The following is a 16,730-nucleotide window of genomic DNA, read 5'->3' as shown; positions in this document are numbered from 1 at the left end:
AATTAGTGAGGTATAAGAATAATTTTTTTTTGTAAAATAATTGAAATAAAAAGAGATAAGAATATAATAAAAAGTTATAAAACGTCAAAATGGCAAATCTTGAAAATTTAAAAGATGAAGATATAAAAAGTGGAACAGAAAGAATTATACTTAAACTAAAAAATGAAAAAATAAATGAAAATATATTAAAAAAAACAATAAAAGAATATGAAGAAACATTAGATGTTACATCTGTATTAACAAAAAAATTAAATTATAAAATTATGATCCCATTTTCTAAAATAGCATTTTTTGAAGGTCAAGTTAAATATACAAACAACATTTATCAAGATATAGGATGTAATACATTTTGTGAAAGAACATCAAAACAAGCACATAATTATTTAAAAAAAAAATTAGATTTTTATAAAGAAAAATATAAAATAGTTTCAAATTCTATCAATAAATTAACAAAAGAACTTGAATTATCTCTTGAACTAACACATGCAATCAAATTAGAAGATCAAGAGAATAAAAATAATTCTTTTATAAGACCAGATGGTTTTTTAGAAATACGAGAAGAATATAATGAAAGTGATGAATCTGATCAAAATTATTCACAAAATTTAAAAAATGAAACTAACAATTCTCCAAAAACATTAATTAATAATAAAAATAAATTAAATATAGATCAAATTAAAAATATAAATTGTGATTTAAAATGTTATGACCATGACCAAATAAAAAGAGAAGATATAAAAATTAATCCACAAAATTGTGAAAACAAAAATACACAAAATCAAAAAGAAACAAATCAAGATGTTAATACACTTATAAATCAAACAACTCCAAAAAGTTTGAATGTAAATAAACAAGGGCTTCTAAACATATCCGAGAGATACATTAGTAGTAGTGAAAGTAGTGAAGCGGAATAGACCGAAGCGGAAAACCCACCATTTCAGAAGCGTAGCATCTGCCCACCTTCCCCTATTATGCCATCACTTTGATCGCCATCACTTTTGATCGCCATAACTTTTTTACCATTTTTTTTTCTACTTTTTTCTACTTTTTTCTACCTTTTTCTACCTTTTTCCATTTTTAGCACGGTCATTACTTTGGCGGATTCGCGAAACTCTGACCGAATCTATGCTTGCTTTAAAAATGTTTCGAATTTAGAAAGGATTACATATGTTGATCATAATTAACACTTCTTTCTAACTAAAAATAAATTAACATCATAAGATGATATTGAATATGTAGATATATATGTATACAATTAAAGTATTGTTTGTTTTTCAAAATTCATCATTTAATTTGTAAATAAAAAAAAAAAAGAATGTAAAATAATTTGAAAATTTAAAAAAAAATATATAATTATTATATTGTTTTGACTAATTTTATATATTGTAAGAAAGTCGGAAAATTTGTGCATAATAAAAGATAAAAAATAAAAAAATAAAAAATAAATACAAAAACACAAAAACAGAATGTCTGGACGAAAGGAAATAAATACATGATAATATATTTTTTTTTTTTAAAACAAATTATATTAAAAAAAAAAAAAAAAAAAAAAAAAAACTAAAAAATGACCTAAATGCTATCGAACATTACACAATTTTTATGTTTAAATAAATAGATATGTATTAGTTACAAAATGATGATATATCTAAGATTTAATATTATTTTCGATATTTTCGATATTTTTTTTAATTTAAAAATATATCAATGGAAGGTATTATAAATTATTTAATGTTTAGTTGCTATCTTCAAATTTGTCTGTTTTGCCAATTCCCATACTATCTAATTCAAAATCCGAACTCTTTTTATTAAAATGGTAATATTTATTTATGGATGATACATCAAACCAACTATTATCTTTAGTATATGATTGAATTAGATTAAAAAAGCTTAACCCATTATCATCTGAATTGTTTTGTATTTTATTATCATCATTATTATTTATATATTCAGATATATTCAATATGCTTTCTTCTCTATTAATAACATCGGTATGTGGGAATTCTTCACTACTATCAATTATTTGTATTTGCTCATCATTTTGTTCTATATCTTTATCATTATATTTAAATTGTTTTTTTATTTTGTTAATTATATTATGTTGGCCACTTTTATGCTGGCCACTTTTATGCTGGCCACTTTTATGCTGGCCACTTTTGTTTTGACCGCCTCTATTTTGGCCGCCTTTGTTTTGGCCGCTTTTGCTTTCGTCGGAAAAGGAGTCAGTTTTATAATAGTAGGCATGCCTTTTGATATTTTCTGAATTTTTTTTTCTATCATTTTTACCATTTATCGAATTACACTTTGCAAAATTAATTTGTTTGGAATCTTTGTCCTCACACATGTTGGGATAAATGGTATGCTGACTACTCTCGCCATCGCCACCATTTCCATCGCCATCGCCACCATTTCCATCGCCATCGCCACCATTTCCATCGCCATCGCCACCATTTCCATCGCCATCGCCACCATTTCCATTTTCGCCTAATTCATACTTGTGGTTTTCTTTTATTTGGTCTTGCAAATCGTTACATTCGGAATGATTGCTATCTTGGTCATGCTTCGCAAATTCGGCAGTGTGCACATTTTTACCATTTTTACCATTTTGACCATTTTTACCATTTTGACCATTTTTACCATTTTGACCATTTTTACCATTTTGACCATTTTTACCACTTTTGGCATAAAATGAATCGTTGTCGCTTTCATTATCTGTCTGGTTTTTTTCATTACTGCGCAACATTTTATAATATATTTCATTTATATTAGTTTGGCTCTCCGTTTTTTCAAAATTTTTTAAATCATAATTGGCATTCTGTATAAGTTCCTTATCTTCTTCCTTAGTATTATTATAATTAGTTTTTGGCAAAATATTAGTAGAAAAAAAATTCAATAATGAAATTCCATCAAGATCTGAAAAGGTGTTACCATTTTCATTATCAGTTGACTTAACAATGTTGGTTCGATTTTCATCATTTTTAGAAGAATTTGACGTTACAGTTTTAAAATGAAAATTTGTGATATTATTTATAGAAAATTTGAATTTGACATCTAATGGGATATCTTCTCTTTCTATGTTTTCAAATATATATGCTAATCCTGTATTTAAAATAACAAATTCTGATTTTTTTATTAACAATTTAGCAATTAGTATATCATCATTACTTTCGTTATATTTCATTGATTTAAGAAGCTTAAGAATTTTTTCAAAATTATTTTTAATTAAATAATTTTTTAATATTTTTAATAAAGCAATAGATATAATTAATATCATTTTTATACTAGTACTAAATAAATAATCCCAAATAACAATAACACTTTTTATTGGCAAACTTGCAATAAACAAAGTTAAAAACCATTGATGTAAATAAACTGGAGGATGGACTTCTTCATTTTTAAAATGTTGATATAAATCTGGAATTTCAAATTTTAGTATTTTTTCAAAAACATATATAAATCTATTAAGTAAAGGAAATTTTTCTTTATAAAAATTTTTTAAATGATAATTATCCATTAATGTAACTAAAACACAAAATGTTTCAAGTTCGTTAAAATTACTAACAATTAATAATAATCCAACTATAAAATTCATCCCTTGACAATATCCAACTGATGATTCATAATTTGCATATGCATTTAAGATTCTATATAATTGATCTTGAGCATATTTATCAAAAATTAATAATTCTGGAAATGTTCTTGATATATCAATATATATTAAATTACTATAATTTGATGTTTTTTTATATAAATAATAATATTTTTTTTCAAATTTATTTATTAAACTTGTACTATTTGTTATATGCATCCAAACTTTCCATCTATATTTTTGTGGAATTCCTCTTTTCACTCTCCTAAGAAATGTAGTTTTATGTGCTTTTTTAAACCAATTTATATTTCTATCTATCATAGATGACCATTTTTCTAAAATTCGAGTATTATATTTTTCACCACATGATAATAATTCTTTAGCATAATGTTTTCGTAATCCTAATGTAGGGTCAAATATTCGTTTTCTAATAACTTCCCAATCTTCTATATATTCATTTTCTTCATCTATAGATCTGCAATATTGTTCTCCTAATTTTGGAGACATATCTTTATTTTTATTATCATCTATTTCTTCTTCGTTATTTATAGAAATATTTTTTTTTTTTTTTTTTTTTTCTTGATCTATACATACATTATTAATAGATATGTTCATTTCTGTTGAACTAATCGGATTTTTATTTGGGGTTTTATTTATTTCAATTTTTTTATTATCTGTATTTAAAATTAATTCAGATATATATTCTGCATCTTTTGGACAAATTCTAGATTCAATTTTATTTCCACTTTTTTTATTACATTCTAATTTTTTCTCATTTATATTTTTTGATGTATTTTCACAAGAAGTTGATAACTTATTCATTTTGAAATTAATTAAAAAAATCTTTTTCGAGATTTTTTTTTTTTTTTTTTATATCAAAAATTTTATATTTATTTTCATTTTTATTTATTATTATTCTTTTTAATTTGATTGTCTCGACATATTTGAGTTGTATTATATTTCACCAAAAATTTCCTAAATCTTAAATTTTATAGTTAACCATTTAAATAATGACTATGATCAAATTGAAGAAGTGTTATAGGGATGTGTATACTTGCTTTCTGATTTTTAACTAAGCTCAGTATGTTTGCATTCCTTTTTAAATAGAGGGTGTGCAGATAATAGGAGTAAGCTTGTTCACTTTTTCGCCTTATCACTTTTCAGCTTATCACTTGCTTACCTTTCCAGGTTAAATGAAACAAAATGAAAAATAAAAAAAAGCTATATATCTGTATGTTTGCTCACATAAGCATGTATTTGCGTGGGTGTTCCTATTCCCTGACTCAAGGATTTTTATAAAATAAATAAACAAAAGCGTTTAAATAAAACTATTTAAATAAAGCTATTTAAATAAAAGCATTTAAATAAAAGCATTTAAATAAAAGCATTAAATAAAAGCATTAAATAAAACTATTTAAATAAAACCATTTAAATAAAACCATTTAAATAAAACCATTTAAATAAAACCATTTAAATAAAAATATTTAAATTTATGACAAAAATTATTAAATTACACTCTGGGTTTTAAAAAATTAGAGCCATATGACTTGTATATAAAAATATGGAAATTACTTAAATTTGTAAATTAAATTTGGTAATTAAATTTGGAAATTATTTAAATATATATACATTATGTAGATATACAAGTATGTATTTAATTACGTTGTTTCATTTTTTCTTTTATCATACATTTTTTTTTTTTTTTTTTTTTTTCAATTTTTGTTATTTCTGTTATTCCTGTTATTCATTGATCAATACTCCCTATTTTCATTATTTCACGATTTTCAAATATTTTTTTTTTTTTATTTATTGCTAATTATATATATTATGCTATCACATCATTATTTGCATAAACTAATTTTATATATTATCGTTATAAAAAAATATATATATTTTTTTTAAATAAAATAAATAAGTGTATTAATTTTTCTATCTTCAATTTTTTTTTTTTTTTTAAATTTAAAATGTTACAAGTATATATAATTATTTATTGGGTATTCGTTTTTTTTTTTTAGTGCCCTTTTTAATAAGTAATTTTTATATTCCAACTAGCTATACATTTTTTTTTTTTTTTTTTTTTTTTTTAATTTTGTTCATTAGTGATATTTAAAGGGAATATACCTGTACAGTACATAATTAATATATATAGGAAAATTGCTCAGTAATAATTATAGAGGGTGTTATTTTTTAACGAATATAAATGCATACACTAATTTGTGTACTATTCTGTGTATATATACATGCCATGCATATTGTGTGGTATTCTTTTTGTGTATAATGTTTTGTTTCCAATTCGTATCGCTCTTTATAAAAAAAAATATATACATATATATATATATATACATATATGCATAATAGTACACAGTTAATTATGCAAATTTGGGTATATTATATAAGTTAGTTAAAAATAAAGCAATGTATATTTATTAATGGGGAGTTGTGAAGAAAAACATAAATATAGAATATAATAAAATTATTGGTATATATGTGTACCATATAGCTATGTGCATATTTTATTCAAAAAATAAATAAATAATTTCGTATAATTTAAAAAACGGGTATGTATAAAAATTTAATGCATATTCAAACTTTCTGTTTCTCTTAAATATCGTTAACAAAATTTAGTTCTCTTTTTTCTAGTCCTTTTAGTTAATAAGAATGTGTTTGATATTCCATTTTTTTTTATAGTCTTGGATATAGTTGAATTATATTTTTTTAATTTTCTTTATTTCTAACGGCTTATGAAATTATGATTAGCCAAAATGTAAATTTCCAAAAAAATGTAAAAAAAAAAAATATCACAAAAAAAGGTAGCAAATATTTTTTGGTTTGATATATATTATTCCTTATTTATGTAACAAAAAATGTATATAAAAATATAGCGAAAATAACCATCTACAGGTTTTAAAATATACGATCTTGAAATGAGCAAACAATATATATACACATACATATACATATATATACGTATGTGTGTGTGTATATATGATGGACGTTTGGTTGGTACATGCTTTAAAATGTGGAGGTAATGGAAATGATGGTGATTTGAAGAATGTGTTGAAGAAGTTTTATTTAAAGAATGCTCGAATAAGCTCTAAAATAATAAAATTAAAAAAATATAGGAAATATGATGAAGCTTTAGTAAATATTAATATGAACAAAATTGATTTAATTGATGAATGTTTCTTTGTTTTGTCGAATATTATTTATTCTATATTATTTGGGGTTTTAAAAATTGAGAATCTAAATAAGTTAGATCGTTACCAACTGATTTATGTGTGGTTTGAACCATTTCATCAAAAAAAAAATAAAAAAAATAAGCGAAATAAACGAAATAAACAAATAAGCAAATATTACATTCCTGATTATGAACAAAAATTAAATTATGAAAATAGTGAACTGTTTAATGGAATATATTATAGCGAATGGATAATAATATCACTTAGTAAAATTTTTAAAGAATTAAATGAACAAAGGAATAATAATAGTGATATTTTGAATAGTATATGTGTTGAAAATTGGGTAATTGTTTTTGATTTATTGAAATATGTATATGTTAATAAAAATATATTAGGAATATATTTACAAGAGAAAAGTTGTTCATATTTTATAGACAATGTTAATAATAAAATTAAAAAAGATACAATAAATTGCGATGAAAGTAATTTTGGTAAAACAATAATACAATACTATGAAAATGTTAATAAAATAATCAAGGATTATTTTTCTTTCCCCTTTATTTTATTTTCTTGTATAACAAAAAGATTAGGAGCAAATAATATAGAAAGGAAACTTCAAATTTATAATCATATTATACCAAAAAAATTAAGTGAAGATGGATTTTATAAAAATGCTATAAAAACATGTGTCTTATCATGGGTATATGATAAAAGAAAAGATAAAAAAAATTATGAACAAATTGTTCATGCAACTTCAAAAATTATGCGATTAAATTTGGCTGATTATTTTTGTCAGTTTTTTATTGAAATTCTTCTAAAATATAAAACAAACTGCAAAATGATGAAGAAAATTAAAATGTGCAAAAACTTAAATAAGGGTAGACAAATTAAATTAAGAAGAAATATATTTGGATGGAAAATAAGTAGACATAAATTAGTGAAACTTATATTTATGAACAAGCAAGAAAAAAAAAAATCTAGCGAAAATGTGAAGCTACTAAAAAAAAAAAAATACACACCACTTTTACATATAAATAATATTTTTGAAAACATTTTTTATCATTTCCATTTGTTTTGTAATACAGAATATGAAAGGAAAAAACTTTTAATCAGCTTATTGAATAATCTAATACCATTTATAAAAATTATAGAAGGTTTCATGAAAAAGGACAAAAAAAGAAAAAAAATAATACAAGAGAAAAAAAAATTATATTTATGTCTATTTAATAAAAATGTTAATATCGTATTAACAGCAATAATTAATGTGATACTATTATATGATTTAAATTTTTTTTTTATTGAAAATTTTTTCAATATTTTTTCTAAACATTGTTTTCCATTATCCTATGCTATTTGCATAGTTGATATAATTACAAATTTTATTAATTATAAAGTTTGTTCGAAGTTTTTATTTTTTCTCAAAGATTTTGAAAGAAAAAAAAAATTAATAAATGTTACACCAATTTTTAATGTACAAAAATTAAGAAAAATAGAGGGGGAGAAAAAATTAACTGTTGAAGAAGACATATTTCTTTCACAAAATTATGAAAACAATGTAGAAATAGTTTCAATACTTTTTTTAAAACAATTATTATTTTACTTATTAGATCAATTTTCCAATGATATACAAGATGAAGAAAAAAATATATTTATATCTATTGTATTGAGCAAAATATTATATGTATTTAGTTTATATATTAAAAGGGCTAATAAAAATGGCATGGGGAATGGCATAGAAAATGGGGATACTTTTGGTAAAATGCCAACCAATTTTTATATGTACAAAATGAATATTTGCAATTTAAAAATATTTGAAAGAGTTACTGAAATTGTTCAAAATTTGTTTAAAAGTGATAATGAAGTTTTATTATACTGTGGACAAATTGTGGCTAATTATTTTAAGAATTATGTGGATAGTCAGTTTTCTAAGGATACTTATAATAGTGTGAAAAAAAATGAAAAAAAAAAAAAAGAAAAAAAAAAAAAAAAAAAAAAAAAAAAAGAAAAAAAAAGTGATAACCTTTTTAATTTAAAACAATCTATAGAAAATTTACCTGAACAAATCAAATGTTTTAGCATAATCACACAGCATAAATTTTGTTATTTAAATAAGTTGCTATCAAAAAATAAAAAATATTTTAAACTCGATATAAACAAATCTTTTGAAAATGGAATAAATGATGATTCAAATATATTTTACAAAGACGGTTTGTCTGAAATGGATGATGAAAATGAAAATAATTTAGGAGATGAATTAATTTCAGTTAAAGAATTTCAAATAGTGAAAAAAGAAGAATTGTACGAAACAGATAAAGAAGATATAAATTTTGAAAAAAAAAAAAAAAAAATTAATATAATGATGATGATGGAAAATGCTGATAATTTTGTTGAAAACGACCTATACAGTTCAGATGAAAAAATGTTTATATTAAATTTTGAACAAGAAAATGAATTTTATTTAGATATTGAATATAATAAAAATATGTACATCGAACCAACAGATGATTTATTCGAATGTTTAGACAGATTAAAATATAAAACAAATTATATAGAAAGAAATGTAATAGGAAAAGAAAATAAGAATTATGAAAATTTAAAAAAAAATGATGAAGAAGAATTTTGTATAATACAAACAATTTTATCTTTGCCTAAATTAATTCATAAAAATGATGTATTAGAATATATATGCATAGAATTATATAGTATTCTTATTTCAATAAATAATAATTATTGTTATTTAAATAAATATTCATTTGGAGCGGTTAAATTATTTGACATTATATTATTAAATATTAATTTTCCTATACAAATATGCAAATTTATTTTTGAAAATATATATTCAAATATATATACTAACATTCAAAAAACGATAATGTTATTGTCATTACAAATTTCTTCTCTATTTTTATCAGATATCATAACATTAAATAAAGTTTTCGAATATGTACAAATTGTATCAATGAATTTGGATGGAGTTAAAACTGATGATATATATGGGAAAGATAGTCAGGAAAATTATTTTTTAAATATTTCAGAAAAATTAGATCATAATTTAGTTGGAAATAGCATAATACCACATGGTGATGGTAAAAATTGGCATAGTTTAGAAATGGATGATGATGGTAAAAATTGGCATAGTTTAGAAATGCATGGTGATGGCAATAAAAATTGGCATAGTTTAGACATACGTGGTGATGATAAATGTTCGATGGTAAAAGAAAAATATAAAAATAACTATAGTGAGTATGAAAAAAAAAAAAAAAAAAAAAAAATATTTTTTAATTTATGTAATTTTTTCTTTACACATATATATACAAAACTTTTAAGTCATAATTCACCAAAAGATATTATAAATTATAATGATAAATATGAAATAAAAAATAATTGTTCAAAAGATTCATTGATAACATTATTTTTAATTTCTTCTTATAATTTATTTTTTAATTATTCTTGTAATTCATATATATATATAGATGATGTTATAGATGATATATTTTGTATTGCCAATTTGTTTATTCGAGATTCACATATAAATATTAAAAAAATAATACTAAAATTATTACTTCAAGTAGTTAATTTAATTATTAGAAAAAAAAAGTTTTATTTATTAAATAATGAAAATTATAATAATATAATTAACTATCTTTCAAATCGTTTGGATATAGAACTCGATTGTTCAACATCGTTATTCATAAAACATGTTCTACATATTCACAAAGAAATACAAAGAGAAGTTTTGTCATGACATTCCAGTATACATATGTGTATATGCACATGTCTGGATGTACTATTAAACATGCTTTATAACAAATAAAATCGCTAAAAGATGCACACTACTTTAAATTGGTGTGTTTTATTTTTTTGTCTAGATATTGCTCCACGTTGAGCTTGTTAAAATGTTTGCATTTATTTGCCATTGCATTTATTTATCATTGCATTCGTTTGCCATTGATTTATTTACCATTGATTTATTATGTTTATTTTATACTTTTTTGTGCGCTGTCGCAACTTTCCACTTTAAACAAAAAATATTATGAACAATTCAGGAAAAATGAGACAAATTGTTCAGGTAAAAATTATGTTTGAACTTGTTTGAAAATATGAGTTTATAGGGATATCACATTTGGGTTTATTATTCTATATTTTTTCCCTCGTGGTTTTATTAATTTTTTATATTTTTTTTTTTTAAAATAAAAGAGCATAGCAATTCCAAATCATCAAGATTCATTTCTTTTAAGTAGGACTCATTAAATTCATGTAAAAATCTGAAAAGTAGAATATGGGCAATAAATATATTAAATAGGTTTATATGTATGTATATATATATTTGCTTTTTTTTTTTTTTTTTTTTTTTTTGGTATATATTAAAGTGTGTTGCATCCATTTGATTTTACAAACCTTTCTGCTTCCATTGTATCTGGGACATTTTCCTTCACATATTTTTTTAATAGTTCAGGAAATTTCTTTTCACTATTTTTATAATTTTTTAATTCTTGAATAAGAATATTTTTTTTTTCGTCACTATTATCACACATTTTCCATAAAATATATTATTGAATATATCATTAAATATATCATTAAATATGTATTTTGTTTTTTTTTATGTGATGGTTTATTAGTAATTGTTGAAATACAGAATAAAAAATAAATACAAATGAAAAATAAAATATGTTAATAAAAACAAAGTGCGATATATAATTTTTATTAATATTATTATATATATATGCAGTTATTTGTTTAAGTTATTTTTATTGTTTTATATAATTCACAGTTTGAAAAAGGGAAAATAAATAAATTCATTTTACAAATTTGAAATGAAAAAATGTATGCCATTAGTCGGTTGAAGGTTATTTTGCCGTTTTTTAAATTTATATTTAAATAAAAAAATAATATGTGAAAATGATATGTGAAAATGATATGTGAAAATGATATGTGAAAATGATGTGAAAATAAATGGGGCCGCCTTTTTAAAAAATAGGGTTGTTTCTAATTATTTATTTTAATTGTTTTAAGAACGGGAAATGGGTAGCTCATTCCACGATTGTTTGGGGGGAGAAAAAAAAGGAGAAAAAAAAGGAGAAAAAAAAGGAGAAAAAAAAAGGAGAAAAAAAAGAAGAAAAAAAAGGAGAAAAAAGGGTTTGCCAAAATAGCGGTATGATGAAATATAAAACAATATTATGTATGTTCACATTTATTTTAAACAAAGTGAAAATAAACAAGTTTGGGTAAAATATCACAAATTGAGATATGTTATGTTGTTAAAAAAAATATCAAAATTCATCAAAATTCATTATGTCAAAAGGGGGGAAATCTCCAACTTCAATTGAATTAATATTTCCTATATATCCATATTTGTCTCCTTTACATTCAAATATTTTTTTTTTTTGATAAAACCCGTCAGAATTTCCTAAAGGTTCATCTAAATCAACACCAACATAAATAACGTCATTATTTTTTAGATTCCCAACAAATTTTAGAGTTCCTCTTCTATCTCCTATTTTAATTCTACACCGACTTCCCACTTTATACAGCTCACCATTGCACAGGTTACTATTACACAACTCACCATTGCATATGTTTTTATTCGCATTTTCTTGATTTTCTTGATTTTCTTGATTTTCTTGATTTTCCGCCTTTTCCGCATTTTTTTGGCTCTGCCTAATTTTTTGGATAAATTTTCGAAAACTATCTGGTCTCTTATCATAATCCTCATCATTTATTTCATATTTTAAATGCTTTAGATTTTCCAATTTTTTATCATCATCTATATTATATATATCATCATTATGAAATGCTGGGTTAACTTCATGTATATATATTATATAACTATCTTTTACACCATAATCATTTAAAGATAGATTATCATCTTTTAAATAAATTTGTGTATTTTCGATATCCAATTCATTATAGGCATATAATTTCATATTGTTTGATAAAGTTCCTGTATGCCCATATATTTTTTTTTTAATATTATTTATTGTGTCAAATTTATTTAGTTTTATTTCTGCCCATTTTTTATTTTTATATAAATTATGTACTAGATCTACCTTTATATAATTATTCATCATGTATCACACATGTATGCATGTATATATGTGTATGTAGTGTGTATTATGTATGCATGTAGTGTGTATATAAACTCTGCTTATTTAAATGTTATTTGCTTTGTGTTAATAATGACACTAATTTATTTTCTATATTTTTAGTAATAAATATTTTAAATGAAATTGGGCAAAAAAAATTAAATATATTTTCAACACTTTCAAAATATTTTGTCTGTTCTTCTAAATTTTTATTTAACACTTCAAAACAATTGGAATGTAACTTAATTATAAGAATTAATATATTATCTTTATTATCATTAAGATTTAAAAATTTTGATTTTATATCTTCATTTATATTTATATGAATGGAAAAGGTATTATCATCAATGTGTATAAATTGGGTATAAAATTCTTTATATTCTTTTTTTATATTTTTTATTTCCTTTTTATGCATTTTATATTCTATATGTAATTATTTGAGGAAAAATCAAAAGCGAAATGCTTAATCACAAGACTTGTCCTCGAATTATACACTCACTTTGCATGTTTTATTTTTATGTTTTATTTTTATGTTTTATTGCTATGTTTTATTTTTATGTTTTATTTTTGTGTTTTATTTTTATGTTTTATTTTTATGTAGATAATACCACTATTTTATCTCAAAGTTAAAATTAAAAATGGCTCGCCAAATGTAGTTTTAACAATTCCCCCTTTGAGAGTACGCAATTATGAAAACAAAAAACGACAAAACGGTAAAACGGTAAAACGGTAAAACGGTAAAACGTGATAAAATAAGTGAAAGAGTGAAAGAGTGAAAGAGTGAAAGAGTGAAAGAGTGAAAGAGTGAAAGAGTGATGAAAAAAATATTTAAGCTAATAAATTGATACGCTCTAATTTGGTATTTTTTTGTAAAACTATTCGGTGTACTTATAAAATACGCTAATTTAAAATTTGGGTATTACAATAAAATGTCGCAAATAAAATGTCGTAAAATAAATGTCGTAAATAAAATGTCGTAAATTAAATTTCATAAAAAGTTGAGAGATAAAAAGAATGCAAAAAATGCAAAATTTTTTAAAACAATTTAAACCATGTGTGCAAAAAAAAATAACAAAATAATAACCAAAGTATGAAAAAATACCTTTTTAAAACTAAAAAAAAAAAAAAATGAAAACAAAGAGAAACGGGAAAAATGAGCAAGTATATTTCAAATACGTTCGTAAAAATGGATAAATAAATTTTTTATGATAATTGTGAATAAAAATATGTATAGTATGTATCGTATAGTTTAAACAAATTTAGTTTTTAAAATAAATTTATGTGCTATATTATCTGCTTATATTTTTTAAGGGAAACTTAATAAATGATGTAAATAAACACCGGCATATAGGACATTTTTCTTGCCTAAGAGATTTCATACATTCATAACAAAATGAAGAATGCCTACAAGGCATTAATAAAGTATCTTTATAAGATGCCATACAAATTAAGCATTCTTTATCATGTTCTTCATGACCATATATATCTAATATATCAATAAATTGTAATTTATTATTTTTTTTTTTTAATTTTTGTGTAGATAAAAATTGTTTATTTTCATTAACAATACAAATATCTTTTATTAAAACTGGTTTATATTTATCTTTATATTTTATAAAATCTACTAAAACAATTAATGTATTTGAATTAGAACCACTATGATCAAATTCATTACTTTCAATGGCAGAATTATAATTAGAATTTGTGTTGTCAAATTTATTTGTATTTACATTTTCAGCACTTATGTAGATACTATCATTACTATTTTCTTTTGCAGAATAAATTTCATTACTATTAAAACTCGAATTTAAATCAAAACTGTTAATATATCTTTCAATATTTTGTGGTACTTCTTGAATCACTACAATTAAAGGAATTCTTACATTATCTGTTTGGTTAAATAAGCTTTCAATATTGCCATTTCCAACATTGCCACCTTCAGCACTGCCATTTCCAGCATTGCCATTTCCAACATTGCCACTTCCAACATTGCCACTATTGTTATGATTATAATTTATTTCGTTGTTTGTATCACCTTCCATTGTAAGGTTATTTATTTGGCTCAAGTCAATTATATCTTCATTATTATTAATTAATTTTTTTTCTTTTTCAATTTTATGTAAAATTTCATTAATACAAAAATTTTCATCATATGGCATAGTATATGATATATTATCTCCATTTGTAAAAAAAGAATTCGATGTTTTATAATAGCAACTATTAAAAAATATATTATCTTCTTCTTTATTTTGATAGTGAAATTCATTTTGTGTTTTTTTATTTAAAAGGAATGTAGTTGCATCTGTTGATTTTTTTTTAGGCAATGTTTTATTAAACCCTTCTCTCAAAAATGTTTTTATATTTCCAATAGATATAATTGTATTTTGTTTATTTATCCCTTTTTTTTTTTTACTTTTTTTTGTTTTTTTATAAATAAAATCATTAACTTCTTTTAATAACACACCCCAATATAAAGTTACATGTGTACATTGTTTTGAAGAAAATGTAAATCCGATAGAATATTTATATAAATTATTTTCATTTGAATTTAAATAATTTTTAAATAACTGAATATTTTTATTTATACTTATATTTAAATTTATTCTGTCTACAACTTTTGGAGTGATTTTTTTTTTTATCCTTATTATATCATTAACGTGACTTCTACATAAAATTTTTATCTCATCAATATATTTGGACAAACTTTTCATGTATATCGCCTAAACAGGAAAAAAAAAAAAAAAAAAAATAATAAAATAAATAAAACCAAAGCAAAGCAAAGCAAAGAAAAGAGAAGAAATTTCCGACGTATTGACGTGGCTGAAAAGCGTATGCAATAATTTCCTAGCGCATGCATGAATTTCCCACCTTTCTATTTCTGAGAAACTTCACAATGCTGTATGATAAGTATATCCGAGATAAAACAGTCATAGTCCATAAAACAACTATGATAAATATAAAGAAACATATTGTATTTAAAAAGCTTGAAGAATTAAAAATACAGATAAGGTCGTCATTATTGCAACTATTTGACATAACAAGATTTTTGTACATGCTAAGATCATACTCATCTGTAATACTCATTTTGATTTAATTCATCAGTTATACTTTGATAATTTTTGGCGTTATTTTTGATATTTTTATGCTATTTTTTGCTATTTTTTATGCTATTTTGATAAGCTTAATAATTACAATTATGTCTGGTAAAAGAAAAAGATTATCCCATTTTACTTGCCTTGCTTTATTACTAGCAAAATCTTCAGTGTTACTATTATATGCTCATTTACAAAAAAATGAAAAAAAGTGTACACGATATTATATGACGTAGTCAGGAAATGTGAAGATTTTAAAATAACGTCAAACTAGTAAGTAAATAAATAGATAGATAAATAAATAGATAGATAAATAAATAAATAAATAAATAAATAAATAAATAAATAAATAAATAATAGATAAATAGGGATTATAAGAACAGTAATCAAAATAAAATGAATAATGAATGGTCACGGAAACACACAACAAAATGTTATAGGATAAAAAGTATATTCTTATAATGTATGACTTTATAAAGTTGAAAACAGCTAATGAATTAATATAAAAAAAAATTATGAACAAGTCAGGTATATTTATGATTTATTATATGCATATGATATATTTTTTTAAATGTAGTTTTGTAAAAATTATATATACTAATTACAATAAATACAATAAAACTGTATATGTATATATATATAGTACTATATACTAAATAATAATAAAACTATACATTATAAACACATTACATATTTGCAACTTAGTTATTTTCTTTTTATTTAATGAATAACATCAAAAAATGCGCTAAATATATTTTTTTAAATTAAAAAATAAAACAATAATAATAGG

General features: G+C 22.1%; 7 protein-coding genes across 7 annotated transcripts; 2 read left to right on the top strand and 5 right to left on the bottom strand.

Annotated features, from left to right (window-relative positions):
• Nucleotides 1-89: 89 nt before the first annotated feature.
• Nucleotides 90-914, top strand: PY17X_0812100 (uncharacterized protein; the record flags this gene model as incomplete). Its single annotated transcript, XM_724699.1, has 1 exon — nucleotides 90-914. The coding sequence occupies one exon, from the start codon at nucleotides 90-92 to the stop codon at nucleotides 912-914; it is 825 nt and encodes a 274-aa protein (XP_729792.1).
• Nucleotides 915-1,732: 818 nt separating this feature from the next.
• On the bottom strand, nucleotides 1,733-4,408 carry PY17X_0812000 (uncharacterized protein; the record flags this gene model as incomplete). Its single annotated transcript, XM_724700.2, has 1 exon — nucleotides 1,733-4,408. One exon carries the CDS (start codon nucleotides 4,406-4,408, stop codon nucleotides 1,733-1,735), a length of 2,676 nt encoding a protein of 891 aa, XP_729793.2.
• Nucleotides 4,409-6,571: 2,163 nt separating this feature from the next.
• PY17X_0811900 (conserved Plasmodium protein, unknown function) lies at nucleotides 6,572-10,510 on the top strand (the record flags this gene model as incomplete). Its single annotated transcript, XM_022955677.2, has 1 exon — nucleotides 6,572-10,510. The coding sequence occupies one exon, from the start codon at nucleotides 6,572-6,574 to the stop codon at nucleotides 10,508-10,510; it is 3,939 nt and encodes a 1,312-aa protein (XP_022811923.2).
• A 417-nt stretch (nucleotides 10,511-10,927) lies between these two features.
• On the bottom strand, nucleotides 10,928-11,300 carry PY17X_0811800 (conserved Plasmodium protein, unknown function; the record flags this gene model as incomplete). The annotated part of the gene is made up of 2 exons (XM_022955676.1): nucleotides 10,928-11,030; nucleotides 11,164-11,300. 2 exons carry the CDS (start codon nucleotides 11,298-11,300, stop codon nucleotides 10,928-10,930), a joined length of 240 nt encoding a protein of 79 aa, XP_022811922.1.
• A 735-nt stretch (nucleotides 11,301-12,035) lies between these two features.
• On the bottom strand, nucleotides 12,036-12,830 carry PY17X_0811700 (tubulin-specific chaperone, putative; the record flags this gene model as incomplete). Its single annotated transcript, XM_720470.1, has 1 exon — nucleotides 12,036-12,830. The coding sequence occupies one exon, from the start codon at nucleotides 12,828-12,830 to the stop codon at nucleotides 12,036-12,038; it is 795 nt and encodes a 264-aa protein (XP_725563.1).
• A 91-nt stretch (nucleotides 12,831-12,921) lies between these two features.
• On the bottom strand, nucleotides 12,922-13,263 carry PY17X_0811600 (conserved Plasmodium protein, unknown function; the record flags this gene model as incomplete). Its single annotated transcript, XM_022955675.1, has 1 exon — nucleotides 12,922-13,263. The coding sequence occupies one exon, from the start codon at nucleotides 13,261-13,263 to the stop codon at nucleotides 12,922-12,924; it is 342 nt and encodes a 113-aa protein (XP_022811921.1).
• An 874-nt stretch (nucleotides 13,264-14,137) lies between these two features.
• PY17X_0811500 (uncharacterized protein) lies at nucleotides 14,138-15,932 on the bottom strand (the record flags this gene model as incomplete). Its single annotated transcript, XM_720469.1, has 2 exons — nucleotides 14,138-15,568; nucleotides 15,717-15,932. The coding sequence occupies 2 exons, from the start codon at nucleotides 15,930-15,932 to the stop codon at nucleotides 14,138-14,140; spliced, it is 1,647 nt and encodes a 548-aa protein (XP_725562.1).
• Nucleotides 15,933-16,730: the final 798 nt, after the last annotated feature.

This window comes from Plasmodium yoelii, assembly GCF_900002385.2.
Source record: "Plasmodium yoelii strain 17X genome assembly, chromosome: 8".
NCBI lineage: Eukaryota > Apicomplexa > Aconoidasida > Haemosporida > Plasmodiidae > Plasmodium > Plasmodium yoelii.
The sequence above is the reverse complement of the archived record's forward strand: the minus strand, read 5'-3'. Positions and strand labels throughout refer to the sequence as shown.